Source organism: Dysidea avara, chromosome 6, assembly GCF_963678975.1.
Source record: "Dysidea avara chromosome 6, odDysAvar1.4, whole genome shotgun sequence".
Classification (NCBI taxonomy): domain Eukaryota; kingdom Metazoa; phylum Porifera; class Demospongiae; order Dictyoceratida; family Dysideidae; genus Dysidea; species Dysidea avara.
The window spans coordinates 9,105,604-9,123,367 of NC_089277.1; the positions used below are offsets into that span (position 1 = coordinate 9,105,604).

Sequence of the window (17,764 nt, forward strand, 5' to 3'; positions counted from 1 at the left end):
ACGTTAATAATTGAGAACCGTCTTCCAGCTGGTGAGGCTCATAGCCAACCTGACAGTGAACTTGCAAGTTGGAGAACACATTGCCGCAAGGAAGAAAAGTATTAAGAGTCTCATCAATATATTAGGTGTGTGTTGTGTGTTGTGTGTGTGTGTGTGTGTGTGTGTGTGTGTGTGTGTGTTGGTCTGTCTGTCTATTGATCTAAGGTAGTGCCTAGAACTGGTCTATACATTTTAATACTGTGCCAAATGCAAAATAAGATTGTTCTGTTAGAGTAGTATTGGTTGAATGTGTTGTTGATAGTACTATTGTACATTGTTCTGTATTGATAGAGTACTATTATAGGTCATTCCCAGAAATTCTAAAGTGAGTTTCCACAATACAGTGTATATGTTTAATGTGTAAAATGTAGTAACAAAATCTCCCTATACAAATCTCTACAGGAACAATCCTGACCATTCTATTAGAGTGTTTTAGCTGTCCCTAAAATTTTTACTGGGCATAATCAAGTGTAACAGCTGGTGTGTGTGTTTTATTGTTGTTATATGTTACAGAACACAGGTCATACCAGGAGAGTACTGAGTTGGTACAGAATGTAATAGTTACCATCAATAACTTATCCTTCTACCAGACCAGTGATAACTATGTCACCAAATGTGCTCTACAAATCAGCAAGTGTGAGTATGATACGTGTGTAGTGTTGTGTAGTGTATGCATGTTAAGCGAATGCGAATTGTCCATGTCTCCCATAACAGTTGAGGTACAGAGCATATGCCTCAGTATATGTTGTGGACACAACTAATACATAAGAGCTCTTAAAGTACTTCTCATAGCTACTAACTGTAAAGTAGCCCAGGTGAATGCTCTCTAATGCAACCTGTATTTCTTGGGGCTGGAGATTTCCTTGCAGTACAAGCTGTGGAGTCTGGCACCAAGTACGCATATTTGTCTTAGCTTGCCCACTTCTCCTAAATTCCCAGCAGCAACCCCATTGTGAAGTGAAGAAAGGAATTACCTTTCTTAAAACTTCAGGAGCTACCATGCAGTTGAGCCCATTTCTTTTTACCAAAACAGAAGTCCTTATACTTCTACTACATATAACTGATCTCACTGCTGCAGCAGTGATCTGTAAGATCTACTCTTTCCTTGAACACTATGAAGGTTGTTTCTTCGATCTTCTTTACAGCATCTCATATAGGGCCTACGTCCTCATCTCTCTGTTGAAGTGTGATTAGTTCATCCATTTTTCTCTCTATTATAATGGGGCAACTCACTGATACAACAGACAGCAGTTGTTGAGTCATCATTATAGACTGGTTGAGGCACTGGGTGACATGACAGGTCATCTGCTTTTTACTATATTGGCTACCTTTACTCTCAATTCAAAATCATATTCTTGCAATCATTCTGCAACCTTTCCCTCTGGCTCCTTTCTACCTTGTATCCACTGAAGGCTGCCATGATCATAAAATCTTACCTAGAAGGATTTGTTCAGTGTAAGTTACAGCTGCTAATAACTCTAACCTGGTAACTGAATATCTGTTTGCTCAACACTCGACTAGCAAATTTATAACTTTTGCTTGACTGGGAGGCATCAGTGTCTAACAGGAAAGGCAATGAATAAAGTTAAAATAAAGGCAGAGCAAAGTTGCAACTTCAATTCTGCACTAAATTTCTTGTTTGACGCTGCTTAATCCCGATTGCCAGCTGCTGATTATGTATCTGAGACAAGTACTGATTGAGTATAGTGTCTCTTTACTTCCGTTTGGAGGGCAGGAAATGTTCTTTCCATTAAAATTTTTAACACATTGACAAAATCCTCCTAACTTTCTTCTTCCTACTTTTGAACTCGGTAGCATAGCAATATATATATTTTTTTCTGGTGGCTCAAAATGCTCTATTAAGGCTTGCTTAGCTTCAGCGTAGTTTGCACATGATGCCTCCGGAAACCGTCTGGTCATCCAACCACTTAGCCATTGAAAATTAACTGTATCATCCCATCCATTTATGGCTGTAATGTTCTCACAATGAGAAATCCAATCATAGAAGTTTCCCTTGCTGGAGTAAGTCCCAGGGAGCAATATTGAGAGGACAACAAGCAGGTCTCTCTCCTACATTCCCTATCACATACAAGCGCCCCCTTGAAGAAGGGTCTGGTCCAGTTTGAATTACTTACTGGGATTTCACACGTTTGAAGGTGTCAATTACTTACGTGTCGTCGTGCTTGGTTAAAGCCGCATGTGCTAACAATTCAAGTGAAAAGACAATGGCAGAATTTGAAGGCACAGTGCAGCAGGTTGTGCGGTATATGAACCTGAGGCCTCTGAAACCGAAACAAGTTGAGGCTTTGTGCAGATTTGTGTCTGGGCGTGACACGTTTGTCGCTTTACAACTTGGTATGGAAAATCAGTTATTTTTGCTGTTCTTCCTATTCTGTTTGATATACTATTGGGTATGTGTTGTTTGTAGCTATATGATATACTTCTGTTATCAGGTGTATCGAATTCTGTAGTAGTAGTGGTTACTCCACTAATATCATTGATGTTTGACCAAAAGGAGAAATTCACTCAAAAGGGGCTTACAGAGGGGTAGCTACAATGTGGGCAGGTGAGGCAATTGCCTCACCAAATATTGTCACCAAACTCAGAGCTACACTGGACCTTTTAGATGCATTGAAAGCTTGCATTAACAAAGTTTAGATGCTAGATTTGTAGGTGTCCATCCAGGGGCAGCTCTAGAGGGTTAACTACTGAGGTTTTCAGAAACTGATCAAGCAAGATCAATATACTCTATTGGAGCAGTCACCCTAATAGTGCACTCACCCTAATAGAACAGTCAAGCAAACTTTTAATATGGTTTTATTAAATTGCTCTCACAATCAATCTCAGATGGTCTAACTTTCCCAGGGTATGAATGTTGTGCATTCTTTGTAATTAACATAATAGTAGGACTAAAATTGCCTCCAGATTCAATCTTGTAACTCTTAATTTTCAAAAATTTCCTGGGCGCAAGCCCCCAGACCCCCCTATCTGGAGCACACTACACATGTTGATTGTACCTACACAATAGAGTGCATGGCAAGCATAAAGCATTGTATGGTCTACCTCACCTATTTAAAATTTCTAGCTACGCCCCTGGCTTACTGTAGAATTTGTTGTTAAGGCACAAAAAGATGAGAAAGCTGTATTATCAGTGCTAAATGGAAGAATTCAGCTCGTTTCCGTGCAATGATGTTATCTGATTGTTACCAGAAAAGACTAAGAGCACTGGTTGTTGATGAGGCACACTGTTTGGTGAGTTTAAGTAGGGCTACCACCTGATAGATCCAACATTAAATATACTATCAAACCAGTTGTGCCTATTCTGGAGTTGTGTCATCAGTTTTAAAGCGAGCTAATAAACCAAAAACCGTATTGTTTTGTCGCTCATTGCCACACTGTGCCACTTTTTTTTTGATACAATTAAAGGTTGTTAGGAAAGAATTTAACCAAGCCCCCTGAAACTAAGCCCACACTGGGGGGTTGTTTAGTAGATGTATTCACATCTGTCTCAAAGAGTGATATGCGGGAGATGGTGTTGAAGGAGATTTGCAAAACAAACACTGTGTTGCGGTTACTGATAGCCACAACTGCATTCGGTTTGGGAGTGGATTGCCCAGATATTGATTGGGTTATTAATTATGGATCACCTCGAACCCTTAAAGAATTAGTTCAAGAATCTAGACGAGCTGGGAGGGTTGGACACCAGGCTGAGGCTATTCTATATCCCAAAATAAAAAAAATGGAAAAAAGGTTACTTCTGCTATGAAGGAATTTGAGGATAATGTTGAACAATGTCGTAGGAATAAATTGTTCCATGATTTTTTGTTCTCTTCGGAGCATAACATTCAAGTTAAAGCATGTAGATGCTGTGATCTCTGTGCATGTTTGTGTTTGTGTGATGAATGTTGACATAAATTTTAATTGTGAAAATAATTTTTATTGTACATAATAATTAAAAGCAAATCAATGTTACAAAACTTTGCATTACGTGGGATGGTTCATAATCCTTTCTTTAACGCAAGTTGTTATCTTTGTCCAGTTTATAGACTGTAGCAGTGGTTGGTGATTCAAGTAAGCTTTGTGATTCCACTGTTCTTTAAATTTGAACACTTCTACAACTAATTGTTCTTGGATTTTAAGAATGTCCTTGTTACAAGGAACAGAATGGTAGTTCTTAATGCTTTTGATACCTCTCTAAACCTTGTACAGGCCTGCTCTATGGAGCCTAAAGTTTTGGAACCACGCTGTACAGCATGTGGTGAAATGTTAAATCTGAGATAGTGCATCATTATCTTCAGCCTTCTGTTTAAATGTTCCATATGTAAATCTACAGGAATATTTTCCCAAGTCGTCCTGCGGTGTTGACAGTTCTACTCCACTTTATTTCTGACACCTGCCTTGGAGATAACAAAGTCTGAAATAACAAACTGATAGCTTTGTTACCCTGTCGGAAAATGGCTGCCATGAACTTCCAGTAACAAATAATTCTGTCTCCATCACCCTCTCTGATTGCATCATGAAATGCATGTCAGAACAAAGCCATACTGAGAAAGTCAATAGTATATGACTGCACAGAGTCATTTAAATTATCCTCAACATTTTGAATACGGGTGTTGGCATGTTGTGAATGGCTGGTGTTGGGACGTTGCAAATGGCTGCAATTTGCAGGCTAATTGCTGCTGATAGGTGTTTCTTCATCTTCATTAAATGAAGGTATTGTGATCTTTACAAAATTTTCAACTTTCCTTTTAGCAACTTCATCACAGGACATGTTAGAACTGACTGAACACTCCTTCACCGCTGCCAATATATGAGAATAAAGCACAACTTCTATGAAGTCTTTGAGTGGTTTTCATGTTGTGCTTGGGTTCCTTCCCAAAGGAAGTCCGGTTAACAACCTGCCTCAGTTGATAAAGTGTATACAGATTTGGCTAAATATTGCCTGGCCACCAAAACCTGAGGATTCATAGCAATAAAATTGGCACAATGCAATGATAATTCTTACTGTGACAAGACAAACTTTAAGTCTAGCATACCAGTCAGATACAGTCACAACCAGTTGGCTTGGTTCAAAAACATGCAAACTACGCAATATAGCTACACCCCGTACCCGAGCCACTGTCAACTGATCCCCAAACAATATTCAAGCAATAGGCTTCACGTGGTGTTCCACTTCTCCATCTTTCACAGCAGCACCTATACATTAGAACAATGAATCCAATTCTTAAAAGTTATTATTATCATACTTCCTACATGTGATTGTACACTTGTGCCATTATACACTGTTCCTGTATGATTCGCAAATACTGCACAAGAACCCTGCAATAATCACGAAATAAAATAGTACAGTGATATCTTGTTATATGTAAAGTTACTGACTGTATGGGACCAAAGCCACACCTTAAATGAGGTGGCCTTATTATAATAAGTACATTTTAGCTGTGTTGCGACATGTTAGAGGTGGCTAATACAAGGGGGCAATCTTGTTAAAGAGGTAACCACTAAGTGAGAGTATTTTAATGTAGCTTATAAATTGTACCTTGATACCAAAACTGTGAATCTAAATCCTCTTGATTGGGTAGAACTGATTCTGGGGATAAGATCCCCGTTTGAGGTCCATCATGTAGCACTGTAGAATTTACTCTGTTGAGTACAGCATAACCATGGCAAAAGTGATATGATTTTGTTGTGTGGTCTAGTCGTTGGTAACTTTTTCTAACGTTCATATCAATGTTGTCAATGACTAGGGTGTACCAAGTCACAATGATGTAGAACTGTTACTAAGAGGCCTATTATTGCTATAGACAAGTGTGGGTATCGTACACGATTGGATGTCATGACAGGCTGGGCTTCCCACAGATGATTGAGGGTCATGACAGGCAGGGGTAATTTCCGTAGACAGTTGACAGGCTGCTGATAAATTATTCTGTGGGCCATCAAAAAATTCTACAACAATTAGGGACAGCTTTTCATCAATAATATCAGCTACTTCCTCCTCCAATATTTCCTCAAGCATATCCATTACAAAATCTGCTTTACTACTGTCGTCACCATCTTCTTCAGTATCAGATACAGACGAAACATTACCAACAGAGTATACAGAGCTGCAATCACTATAGCAGCTATCGCCTCTAAATCATCTGGCAACATGCCACCAACAATGGGAATATCATCCTGCTCTGCAGTCATTGGAGAAAATGTGGTATCCTAAAGCACATCATTGTAATAAACTTACTATACGAGAACTACAATTACCTCTAGTATTTGATTACTCCAGCATAGTACTTCACTACCAAAGCCATTTATCATCCCTCCACAACTTTGTTCATTGTTGATGGAGCCATACACACCATAAATGGTTGCAAGTATCTATACACCTGTGACATACAAATAAATAATTGCCATTGCTTACTTCCTTGTTTGTGGCATTCACAAACAAAGGAAATGAAAAAATGTGTTGCATGAGTGACATATGCTTGCATCTTTTCTTTAAATTTGCACAAGATAAAAAAGATATGAAACTCTTTGGTGTCTTAGGAAAAAGATGCTGAAAAAATCCCACAAGTGTAGGCACTACATGGACTAGTTCTTGCCATATTGTTTCCCAGCTAAACCTTATTCCTTGGGGGCCTTGACGCAAGACAGAGTTGTGGATTAACGAGGAAATTTTCTTCATCTCAACTCGGATATGAGTAGAAATTATGATCTGTGTGTATGCCTGTTCTATATGATGGCAACATATATGTATTTGTTAAATGTTACATACAGTATAGGATTGCACCTGTATTTAGCTAAGGACTCCGCTAACAATAGTTCATAATTTTTGTTTGTCCATAAGCTATATAAGACCTTGACTGCTAGTAGTTATTAGCAACCTCTCATGCATTTATCAGATGACATCTTTGCCTGGCACCTGCGATAAAGTGTGATGCAGCTGAACAATAGTTTCATTTCGATAATGATTTCACAGTGTCCTTACGGCTTGGAATTATGGTGGTACATTTTTGCCATTTTTGTCAACAACTTCAACCTAACATGACACATGTTATGGATACATATCCTGGTTAAGCAATATACCTTACAATAAATTTGTCATTGGTCACTTCTTTGTCATCTTCGTCTGGCACCAATGTCCTTTTACGACTGTTTTCCTGATTTCGGACTGTCAGCAAACCCAACCTAAGGTCAATCTCACTAATCTTATTTTGTAAGTCATCTTCCAATTCCTTTTTACTCAACAGAAGGGTTTGCCAGTGCTTACACAAGTATGTCCTTCTCTTATATGTGATGAAGGAGGAAAAGTTCGATGTGCCTAATTTCTGTCCTTAAAATTTCTAACTTTTTATTGCAGCGGCCTCCATGAAGAAGCTTTCGTTTCTTCTCTACACCGACAAAACGTATAACGTACACACAAGACAGAAGCTACCATACCTGTATGAGAGACACTAGTAGATAGTCTGCACAATCCACAATTATCTGCCTCTTGAAGGGCCATTCACAACACCATAGCCTTCATAAACCAAAGGTGGAGGGGCGCTTAAACTCACGTGTTTTAAATTTAACACCACCCAAAATCAGGTGGCCTGGGCTTTTTTTTATATGTGAACTGGACCAGACCCTTTTTCGAGGGGGCGCTTATAATCGATAAGCGCCACCCCGAAGAAAATAGTGGTCTGGCCACACGAGACTAGTGTGTAGTAGTTGTACTGTGTTTTATACACAAGATTCAATTGATTCACAATTACACTCTACCACGTGCAGTCAATACAAATCACGTGAGTCCTATTCTAATTATTACACACATGCGTACAACCTACTACATCTCCCTTTCTAAGTGTTCCAGTCTGGGTCAGAAATAAGACAGTTTGGTGGAACTGACAGACGTCCACTTCTGGTGGTTCGGGTGTCTGTGGGTGGAGGTTGTATTACACTATTTTGTTCTGGTGTTTGAACTGTAATATCAGGGTCACTATGCGACTCCGGAATTGTAGTAAGATGATGACGGTTCCTTCTAATACAGCCTGTTGGTGTTGAAACTAAGTATGATCTGGGAGTCTCTGCAGGCTGTATAACCACTCCACTATCTCTCCTCCCTGTGATCCACACTGATTGTCCCAGGTCTAAGGGATCAAGAGGGCTTGCACGATGGCGTGTGTTGAAGTTATTCTTGTTGTTAGTCTTGTATTGTGTCTCTTTTTGTTGAATGATACTGTAATCTGGGACACAGGGTACTAATTGGGTTTCAATGATAGGAAGAGGTGTACGGAGTTTGCGGTTCATCAACAACTCTGATGGTGAGTAGCCGTTATGTAAAGGAGTAGAATGATAAACCATTAAAGCCTTGTGGGGATCCTTGCATTTCTTGAGGAACTGCTTGACAGTCTGTACAGCTCTTTCAGCTTCCCCATTACTTTGAGGGTACAGTGGGCTACTTGTGGTATGGATAAATCCATATTCAGTTGCAAACAAGTAAAGAAAATTGTGGGCCGTTGTCTGACCTCACTTCCTGTGGGACCCCATGGGGAGAAAAAATTGCCTTAGTGTGATGAATCACCTCTGAACTGGCCTGACTACGCAATTTACTAATTTCTATGAAACGATAAAAATAGTCAACTATAAGGAAGTAGGTCACAATATTGAAGTAGAATAAGTCGGTGGCAACCTTTTTCCAAGGTAATGTTGGAAATTCAGTTGTGATCAATGGTTCTGGGCATTTATGACGCAAACGTTGACATTGAGAGCAGTTTCGCACAAGATCTTGTAATTGTTCATTGAACCCTGGCCACCAGACACTTTGTTGTGCTCTTGTATGGCATTTGCTGATGTCTTGATGACCACTATGTAGCTGATCAAGAATGTTTAAGCGGAGAGTCGAAGGTATTACAATTCTGTTGCCTTTTAGTAGCAACCCATCATGGACAGTTAGTTCTGAAGCAGTTGAACGGTATGGACGAAGCGGTCCTGATAAATTGTGTACATGTGGCCATCCATGTTTGCAATAATCAAAAAGTTTCTGGCATACTTCATCAGCTGCTTGTGCCTCTCTGATAGTTTGGAGTTTCGTTGCAGTGGCAGGAATGGACTGAATCATTAAATTAACATAAGCATCCACTTCGTTGGAAAAGCCAGTATGGTCTGAGGAGTTACACATTGGGGCCTGCGACAATGTATCTGCAACTGTGAGCTGTTTGCCTGGGATATGAGAAATCGTGTAGGAATATCGCATCAAACGCATTCGGAATCTCTGAATTCTGATAGGCATTCATCAAGGTTCTTTGATCCCAGCAATGAAACTAAGGGCTTATGCCTGTTTCGATATGAAATTGTTTGCCAAGTAGATAGTCACTGAAACGGTCACATGCCCAAGTGGAAGCAAGTGCCTCTTTCTCAATTGGGCATATCGCTGCTCAGCTGCTGAAAGAGAATGTGAGCAATAAGCCACTGGGCGCCAGGTACCATCACGTTGTTGTGTGATTACGGCCCCTAATCCATATGAAGAAGAATCTGTTGACACTGTTGTAGGTCTACTTGGGTGGTAAAATGCTAAAACTGGGACAGAACTGAGTTGTTGCTTTATTGCATAAAAAGCTTCTTGTTGTACAGGACCCCAAATCCACGAATTTCTGGTACTCAACAAGTCACGTAAAGGCTTAGTGATGTTTGACAAATGAGGTGTAAATTTACTGAGTTGATTGGTCATACCTAGGAACCGACGCAGCTCTGTGGTATTTGTTGGCTCATTCATAGTTTGTATTGCATTGACCTTGTCAGGGTCAGGTCGTATGCCCGATTGATCAATGATTTGACCTAAGAACTTGACACTATCCTTGGAAACTCACATTTAGCTTTATTTAGTATGACATTTGCTGTATGTAGACGGTATAAAACTGCCCTCAATCTCTGATCATGTTCAATCTGGCTTTTGCCATGCACAAGGACACCATCTATCATGCGTAGTACTCCAGGCAAGCCATCTAGGATCTTACACATTTGCTTCTGAAAGAATTCGGGTGCTAATGTTATGCCGAAGGGGAGCCGGTTAAAACAAAATCTGCCATAAGGTGTGATAAAGGTAGTTAGGAGAGATAAATCTTTTAAGAGCTTAATTTTCCAGAAACCGGCATTGGCATCTAGTTTTGTAAATACGTACTTTGGACTCTCCTAACTGAGCCAGAATTTGTTCAACGGAAGGAAGAATATGTTTTGCCCTGCAAACACTTTCATTCAGCTTGGTGAGGTCAACACATATACGAATATTACCATCGGGTTTCGGTACAACCACCATACCTGCACACCATTCAGTGGGTGCTTCTACCTTGCTAATAACCCCCATGTCTTCCATTCTAGTAAGCTCAGCCTTTACTTTAGGTAGCAATGGTAAGGCAACTCTCCTTGGAGTGCACAAGGCAAATGGTACAGCATTTTGTTTGAGCTGGATATGGTATTCTACTGCAAGGCTACCCAAGCCATTAAATAGATCTGCATATAGTTTGACAAAATTGTCTGCAGAAGAAGCCATATTAATTCTTGACAAAAGGTGTAAGGATTCAATTGCTGGTAAGCCTAGTAATGGTTGTAACAACCCTTCAACAACAAAAATTTCCCCTTGTGTCTCACGTTGCTTATATAACAATGTGCCTGTAAACTGACCGCTCACCTTTAGAGGATGCTTGGCTGGACCATGAAGTACTTTCTTTGGTGGGTGGAGTTTCACATCGGCAAGTTTGTGGAAGTCATTGGTATAGCAGTCACATCTGCTCCTGTATCAACTTTGAAGCGGATTGGTACTCCGTTCACCTTAACATCAGCAGTCCAGGACTTCGTAGTTGAAGAGACATTATCAATTGTTGAAAGAAAGAAATCATAACCGGTTTGTTCTGTTTCAATTTCTGATAGGCCTCGGACAGATCTACACATAGACTGAAAATGCCCAACTTTCCTACACTTATGACATTCTGCATCGCGTGCCGGGCACTGATATTTTGGATGGAAAGGTGTCTTACCACATCGGGTGCACACCGGCTGCTGTTGCTTATAAGCATGCTGTGTTGAAGGAAACTGTTGCTTGGGCTGGCTTGTTGTTCCCTTCCCTGGTGGCTTCTTAAACTGGACAACAGCCTCAACAGTTGTTGACATTTGTCCACTTCGTACTACTTCTTGTTGCTGTCTTACTGATTCATGTTGACGGGCTGCTGCTGTAGCTTTCTCAAGAGTTAATTCGGAGTCCAGCTGTAGCTTCATTGCCAAATTTGCGTCAAGTAAGCCTACCACAATTCTGTCCCTAACCATTTCATTTCGTAGATTTCCGTACTGACAATGTTCAACAAGACAGTGTAACGCTGTTATGAAAGAGTCCACACTCTTGCCTTCTTGTTGTACTCTACTATTGAACTTGGCACGTTCAAAAATGACATTGCGCTTCTTAACAAAATGCGCTTCCAATTTGGTCTTGACTGTATCATAAACTTTCCGTTCTTCATCACTCAAATGTAGCGACGTCAAAATATCATCTGCTGCATCTCCCATACAGTAGATCAATGTATTAATTTGCTGGGGGTCCTCCTTCGCGGATAGCCTGGTGGAAGCGTTTAAACTGCCTTATCCACTTAGGCCATTCTTCTGGCTGGTCAAATGTAAATTGCTGTGGTGGAGCGATCTGAAAAGATGCCATCGTTGATCAGTTTTGCCACTTCTGACACCGTGTACTTTGTTTTATACACAAGATTCAATTGATTCACAATTACACTCTACCACGTGCAGTCAATACAAATCACGTGAGTCCTATTCTAATTATTACACACATGCGTACAACCTACTACAGTAGTGACACGCAATGCAATGATGATGACAATAGTTCACTCAGTGGTTCTATATATGCATGCGTACAATCATACTAAAATACAGAATTACATTGGAATACATCAGCACAGTGTTACAATTGTGTTATAACTGTTTGTTTTAGAATCTTGCATGTGTATGTATGCATTATGCAACAATTCTACTATAGTGTTGGTGACTATTCTATTGGAAGACAATGGAGCTGGCTTGCTTGAATGTGTTAGAGTCTATGGCAACCTCTCTCAAGATGTTGAAGTCAGGAGACTCATTGTAGAAAAGAAAAGTAAGTTAATGTATCCATCCACCCTAAGTATACACATCATACTGACTATTGTGATGTTTAAACACTTAAAAAAACTATTTGAATATATTGATTGTAGACAATAAGTTATAGTTATATCCCGGTACGAGTGTAATAACAATGATATCATCCGAGTATGCGGGATATAACTGTTTTATATCCCAGTGCGCGGGAGTGCGCAGAAGTTTACGGATAGTAAATTAAGTTCCGGTTTGAGTTCCTGTCACTGTGCTCAAAATTTCGTCCGAATTTTGTGGAGATTCTACTTCATTGCTACAAGAGAGACCTTACATACTGCCTACAAACTGTAGCGAAGGGCGGTGTTATGAAACAGCGGTTCCAGGTACGATTCGCCTTCGTCAGAAATTGGTATGGTGGTGTCGCGTGGTGTGCAAGAGAAAAATAAAGACCAAAAAGTGGCTACCATAGTCCAAGATAGAACGATGAAGCTAGAGGAAGTTAGTTCTTCACCATAGTGGCCGTTGGGAGTGATTGCTGGAGCGAAAATCGTCACGGACTATTCTTGACATTTGTTAAACTATCACGGTATTGGTAACTTGTTGGGGTGAGCCTGAGCGAGCCCCACACTAGCGAGAGATTTCGTACGGTGAACCATTCGCGATCGAAAACGGAAAACTACGAAAATTCTAAATATCGCTCGTACGGTGAACCATGCCACGGAGTACGTGCACGAAAATATCATGCCACTTCTAAATATGGTTCGTACTGTCAACCATGCCACGGAGTATGTGCACGGAAATATCATGCCATTTCTAAATATCGCTCAGTCGTAAGGTGAACCATGCCAGGATTAGATTGCAGATGGAAAGAGAAGAAAGATTGAGGACAAGGAGGGAGCAGTACAGAGCCAGGCGGAATAGGGAAACCCCCGAGCAAAGAGAAGAGCGACTTGCAAGATGTAGGGAATATGATAGAGGCAGGTATGCACAGATGACTGTAGATCAATGAAGGGCTTTGTCGCAACGAAGAAGAGAACGTGTTGTATCCGAAAGGAGAACAAGTTGCTGCTACGGATTGCAATGTTAGTGCTGTTACACGCCAACTGCCATCATTTGACGACCCTTTTATAAAGTCACCATTTCCAATGATATTCTAAATCAGATCTTGGCGTATGCAGTGCCTCACACAAGTAGCATCGACCTTGAAGACCAGTTTCTGTCAGCACCTGTACTGGTGTATACCATTAATTCAAAGGACACAGTTACTTCCATATCACAGGTTGCGTCATGAACATACTGCTTATTAAATGACACTTGTACAATTATTGCTTTATGTACTTTGCAATTATTCATTTTTTGTGGCAATATCATCTCAATCCATTATAATGCATGAGCATCACTACTTAACTTGATCAGGCTCGCCCCTCGATGCTATAGTATCTGTCTAGTAGTGTTATTGTGTAAAGGATTAACAGTTTTCTTGTAAGATTTAGGTTAGTTTTAAGTGCTGTATTGGTGTTTTGTATCAATATTTCCTTATTTGGCTCTCTGTTCCATTGGTAAACAATGCCATTTGCGGTTATTATGATGTCACAAAAGAGACTGAGTGGCTCCGCAACAGGGTGATAAGTTAGTTATCACTGGGTGATAACTATATCGTACAGTAGCAGCACCGCTCTGTCTAGCTGTATGGTCGTTATAACCCAGCGCGGCGCTTTGATACTCCCACGCACTGGGGTTTAAGTTGTACGTACTAACAACGTAACAAATTTTAAACAGACTTTAGTACAATTTTGTAATGGTATGGTTTATTCTCTAACTGATTTTTTTTTAAACTATTTAAGCTACAACTAGATGTTTGCTTCAGCTAAAAGGTACTGTACAACACAAACCTGTATAGCATTCAGTTATGTGATACCAAGGTTTTTAAATGTATCCAAAACCAAACCATCTCAATCACTGTGATATCAATGCATGTTGTGATTCATTGTCTTGTCCACAGTTGACCAGTTGCTACTATTACTGTTGGATTCTGAGTCACGTGATCTCGTGTATGCATCATGTGGGGTGTTGATCAACCTAACAGCAGACCCGACTTACCGATCAATATTATCCGACAACTCTGGAGTAGAAAAGTATGAGAAACATGTCTGTATGTGTTACTACAAGGATTACAACTGGATAAGTAGCATCATAGTGTGGTGTCCATGCTGTAATAAAATGTGAATAAGAATATGCAAGACTATGAGTTGTTGCTTTCTTTACATCAAATAGGTGGAAATTTTTAAGGGATGAATTTTTTGTGAAATGTGTATAAATGATTTTTGGCATTTTAGGTTACGAATTTCCAGAAACAGCCAATGGTGTTACTATGATTATATTTTCACAAAGCTGTTATCACTTGCAAGATTCCTGTTCCTCAAAAATTTCTGCCTATATGATATCAGAATAAGTATGGTCACGTTGTTTACACAATGCCAGTTGGCAACACCAACACTGTAAAGTGTTTACTGTATTCCACTAGTGTGGTACTTGTTATCACGTACTTGTCCCATCATGTCAACAGGTTGGCTGATGTTCTAAGAGACTTTGGCAGGAATGACTGGCAATTAGCTAGTCTGGTGTGTAAGATCCTCTGGAACTGCAGGTATGATAGTAAAGTTGGCTATTATTATGCCGTTATGTTCCTATGTGTCATCTTGTGATTCAGCAAAATAGTCTACAACTAACCTACCCTTTAAAGTAGCAGAAGTATATACCCTTACTACATCAGTACATGTAACAATTTGCGTTTCTAAGTGGCAGGGTAGACTAGAGAGACCAGCTTTTACTGCATATCATGTGCATGTATAAATTGTGATTTGTGATCTATTGTTATGTGTTGTGTTGTTACAGTGGGTCAACATCTTCATCATCTGACCAACCAGTGTTCACTGATAAGGAGGCTCAGATACTAGTAGAGCTATTAGAGGCATATCTTGGTAAGACGATGACTACGTGAATGTGTGTAGTGGAATACCTCATGATAATACATAGCAGTGTCCTAATTTAGGGGTCTAAATGTGTGTACATTAGGGCTCCAGGACAGTACTGTTTACCTTGGATGACCCACTAGTAATCTCCAGGTCAGACGAGATCTCCACTAGTGGGTAGTTAGACTATATCGAAAACATTTAGTTTTAATTGATTAGTGGCTGTAGCAGCAATGGACATAACTCTCATTCTTTTCCTGATAAATGGGTGTGCTCCACTCATGCCTACAAACAACAAGATATTTCACATGTGGTCCTATCCTGGTCAGACCCAAATATTCTATAATATAAAGCAATCACAACTGGTTGACCCACACAAAATATGATGCAGTTGTCCTGATCATCAAGGTGTCCTGATCATCAAGGTGTCCTGATCATCAAGGTGTCCTGATTTCAGGGGTCCAAATGTGTGTATACTAATACAAACATGATTTCTGTGAAAGTTAATATGAAAAATATCTGATATCATGTTTGGTTGTACATTTGATGTGTGATCAATTATTTTAGTAAAATTATTTATATGCGTATGTTAGATACCCACTGGAGGTTTTTTAGTAGGGTTGACAACCCGAGGGTGCGGTTTGGTCACCGAGGCGTGGCGTTAATTAGTGACCCTACTAAAAAACGACGGTGGGTATCTAACCTATTTAGAAAGCAGCTCGTTACCAGCACTGACAAAAGAAGCATGGAGTCACACTAGGTAAGGTCCTTTACAGCGTGTTTGCTTGTGCCGCCGGCTTAGTGGCCAGGTTAGTGTTGTTTTAGTAGCTGTTATTTAGGTCCAAGGCTTGTTTACTAGCTAATACAAGCTGGCCACGAGGCGACAAACTTTATAACAACTGGCCACGAAGCGCCAAGCTTTATTACACGACAAGCTGTATTACAACTGGCCACGAAGCGATAAGCTTTTATTACAACTGATGCTACGAAGCGACAAGCTTTATTAGCTACAACGTGACAAGCTGTATTACAAATGGCCACGAAGCGACAAGCTTTATTACAATGCGACAAGCTGTATTACAACTGGCCACGAAGCGACAAGCTGTATTACAACTGGCCGCCACGAAGCGACAAGCTTTATAACAACTGGCCACGAATCGAAGCGACAAGCTTTGTAACAGCTGGCCACGAAGCGACAAGCTTTATAACAACTGGCCACGAAGCGACAAGCTTTATAACAACTGGCCAAGAAGCTACAGGCTACAGAGTGACAAATGTTACAAACAGGTGCAATAGCATAGCTGAAGTGTGTCAATGGTATAATGGCGACAGTGCTGACAAGCAGACAAACACAAATGTGCTTGCTGTAAACTCACAACACCAGTAGTTTCACTGATGGCTAGCTAGTTGTGAATGTGAACATTGTTGGGGTAACTGTGATATGCATCGAGCAGCTGGCTCTTTCGGTTGATGGCTAGATTGGTCAAGTGCTGGTATGGGTGATGAAGGTAAAAACCCAACTCTCACTAACCATACGACCACTAATTAAATCAGTGACATAGAAAACTCTTTGAAGTGTTGCTGAATTTACCATAACAGTCTCACGTGACAAGAGGTCTCTAAATGAAACTTAGAGCCCTCACCTCAGGTCTCTAAGTGGTATTAATAACCTCATTAACTGTGTCAACATCAAAGAGAATTATTCATGCTGCTTTCTAAGTAACATTTAGTGACTGTATTGAATATAAAGACACCAATTTTTCTTTAATAGTTTATCATGGGTATATACACTGTAGCAAGTCAGACATATGGTGTTATGGTTTGAAGTTTTAAAATCATTTAAATCTTTATATTACATTAAGATGACTCTCGAGTGTTGGACTTCCCCAATGAGGTGAATACAGACACAAGGTCACTGATGGAGGAAATGTGGAGAGAACATTTTGTTCCTGTTGCTCAAGAACTCATGCACAGGATCACCAGCACTGATCTAGTGCCTCTTTAAGTGTTATTGTACAGTGTACATATATGTCTGTATGTGTGTATGTATGTATGTATGTATGTATGTATGATATATAATATTCACATTGGATGTTTTTAACAGGCAGAAAGGTACGTAGCTGCAGTAGGCATATATAGAGCCAAGTAGCTTCATTACAGGTCATGCATGTTAGGTGACTTTCAAAATTCTAACTAAATATATACTTTAAGAAATTACATCACAGCATAGCGTGCATGTTACAAAAATGAAGCTGACTTGCTTTGTAGTTATAATGAAGCTGACTTGCTTTGGTGATATAATACTGTATGACCTAGTGCTGTCAACTACAACCTAGCTATAGCATTTAAAAGTGGTTTGTGCAAAAAGTATAATATTTCCCAAGTGTTAATTGGTAGTGAAGATTTGGACTTCCTTTTTGATGCGGTTACTAATGTAAATGTCACCTTTAGAACTAACAGCTACTGTATATGTGTGCTGGGTGTAGTAGGTAGGCTGCTAATGTCAGAGAAGCCTAAATGTAATGTAGCTATTCGGCAAAAAATCAAGGTGCAGTCATCGTACATGTATCTATTTACTATTGAACAGTAACTGATGTTCTCAATGTTCATAAAAATAGCTTTGAATTCTATATAGGTAACTATTTGATTTGCAC

The 17,764-nt window shown here is 39.9% G+C and overlaps 1 protein-coding gene across 1 annotated transcript in view; it reads left to right on the forward strand.

Moving 5' to 3' along the window:
• LOC136258163 (armadillo repeat-containing protein 2-like) overlaps nucleotides 1–17,202 on the forward strand; it is a 25,693-nt gene extending 8,491 nt beyond the window's left edge. Inside the window, exons 8-14 of the mRNA XM_066051480.1 lie at nucleotides 29–125; nucleotides 553–675; nucleotides 12,047–12,160; nucleotides 14,141–14,273; nucleotides 14,705–14,785; nucleotides 15,034–15,119; nucleotides 16,973–17,202. Coding sequence (XP_065907552.1) covers nucleotides 29–125; nucleotides 553–675; nucleotides 12,047–12,160; nucleotides 14,141–14,273; nucleotides 14,705–14,785; nucleotides 15,034–15,119; nucleotides 16,973–17,115 — 777 coding nt within the window. The 3' untranslated portion in view covers nucleotides 17,116–17,202. The remainder of the gene's footprint in view (nucleotides 1–28; nucleotides 126–552; nucleotides 676–12,046; nucleotides 12,161–14,140; nucleotides 14,274–14,704; nucleotides 14,786–15,033; nucleotides 15,120–16,972) is intronic.
• Nucleotides 17,203–17,764: the final 562 nt, after the last annotated feature.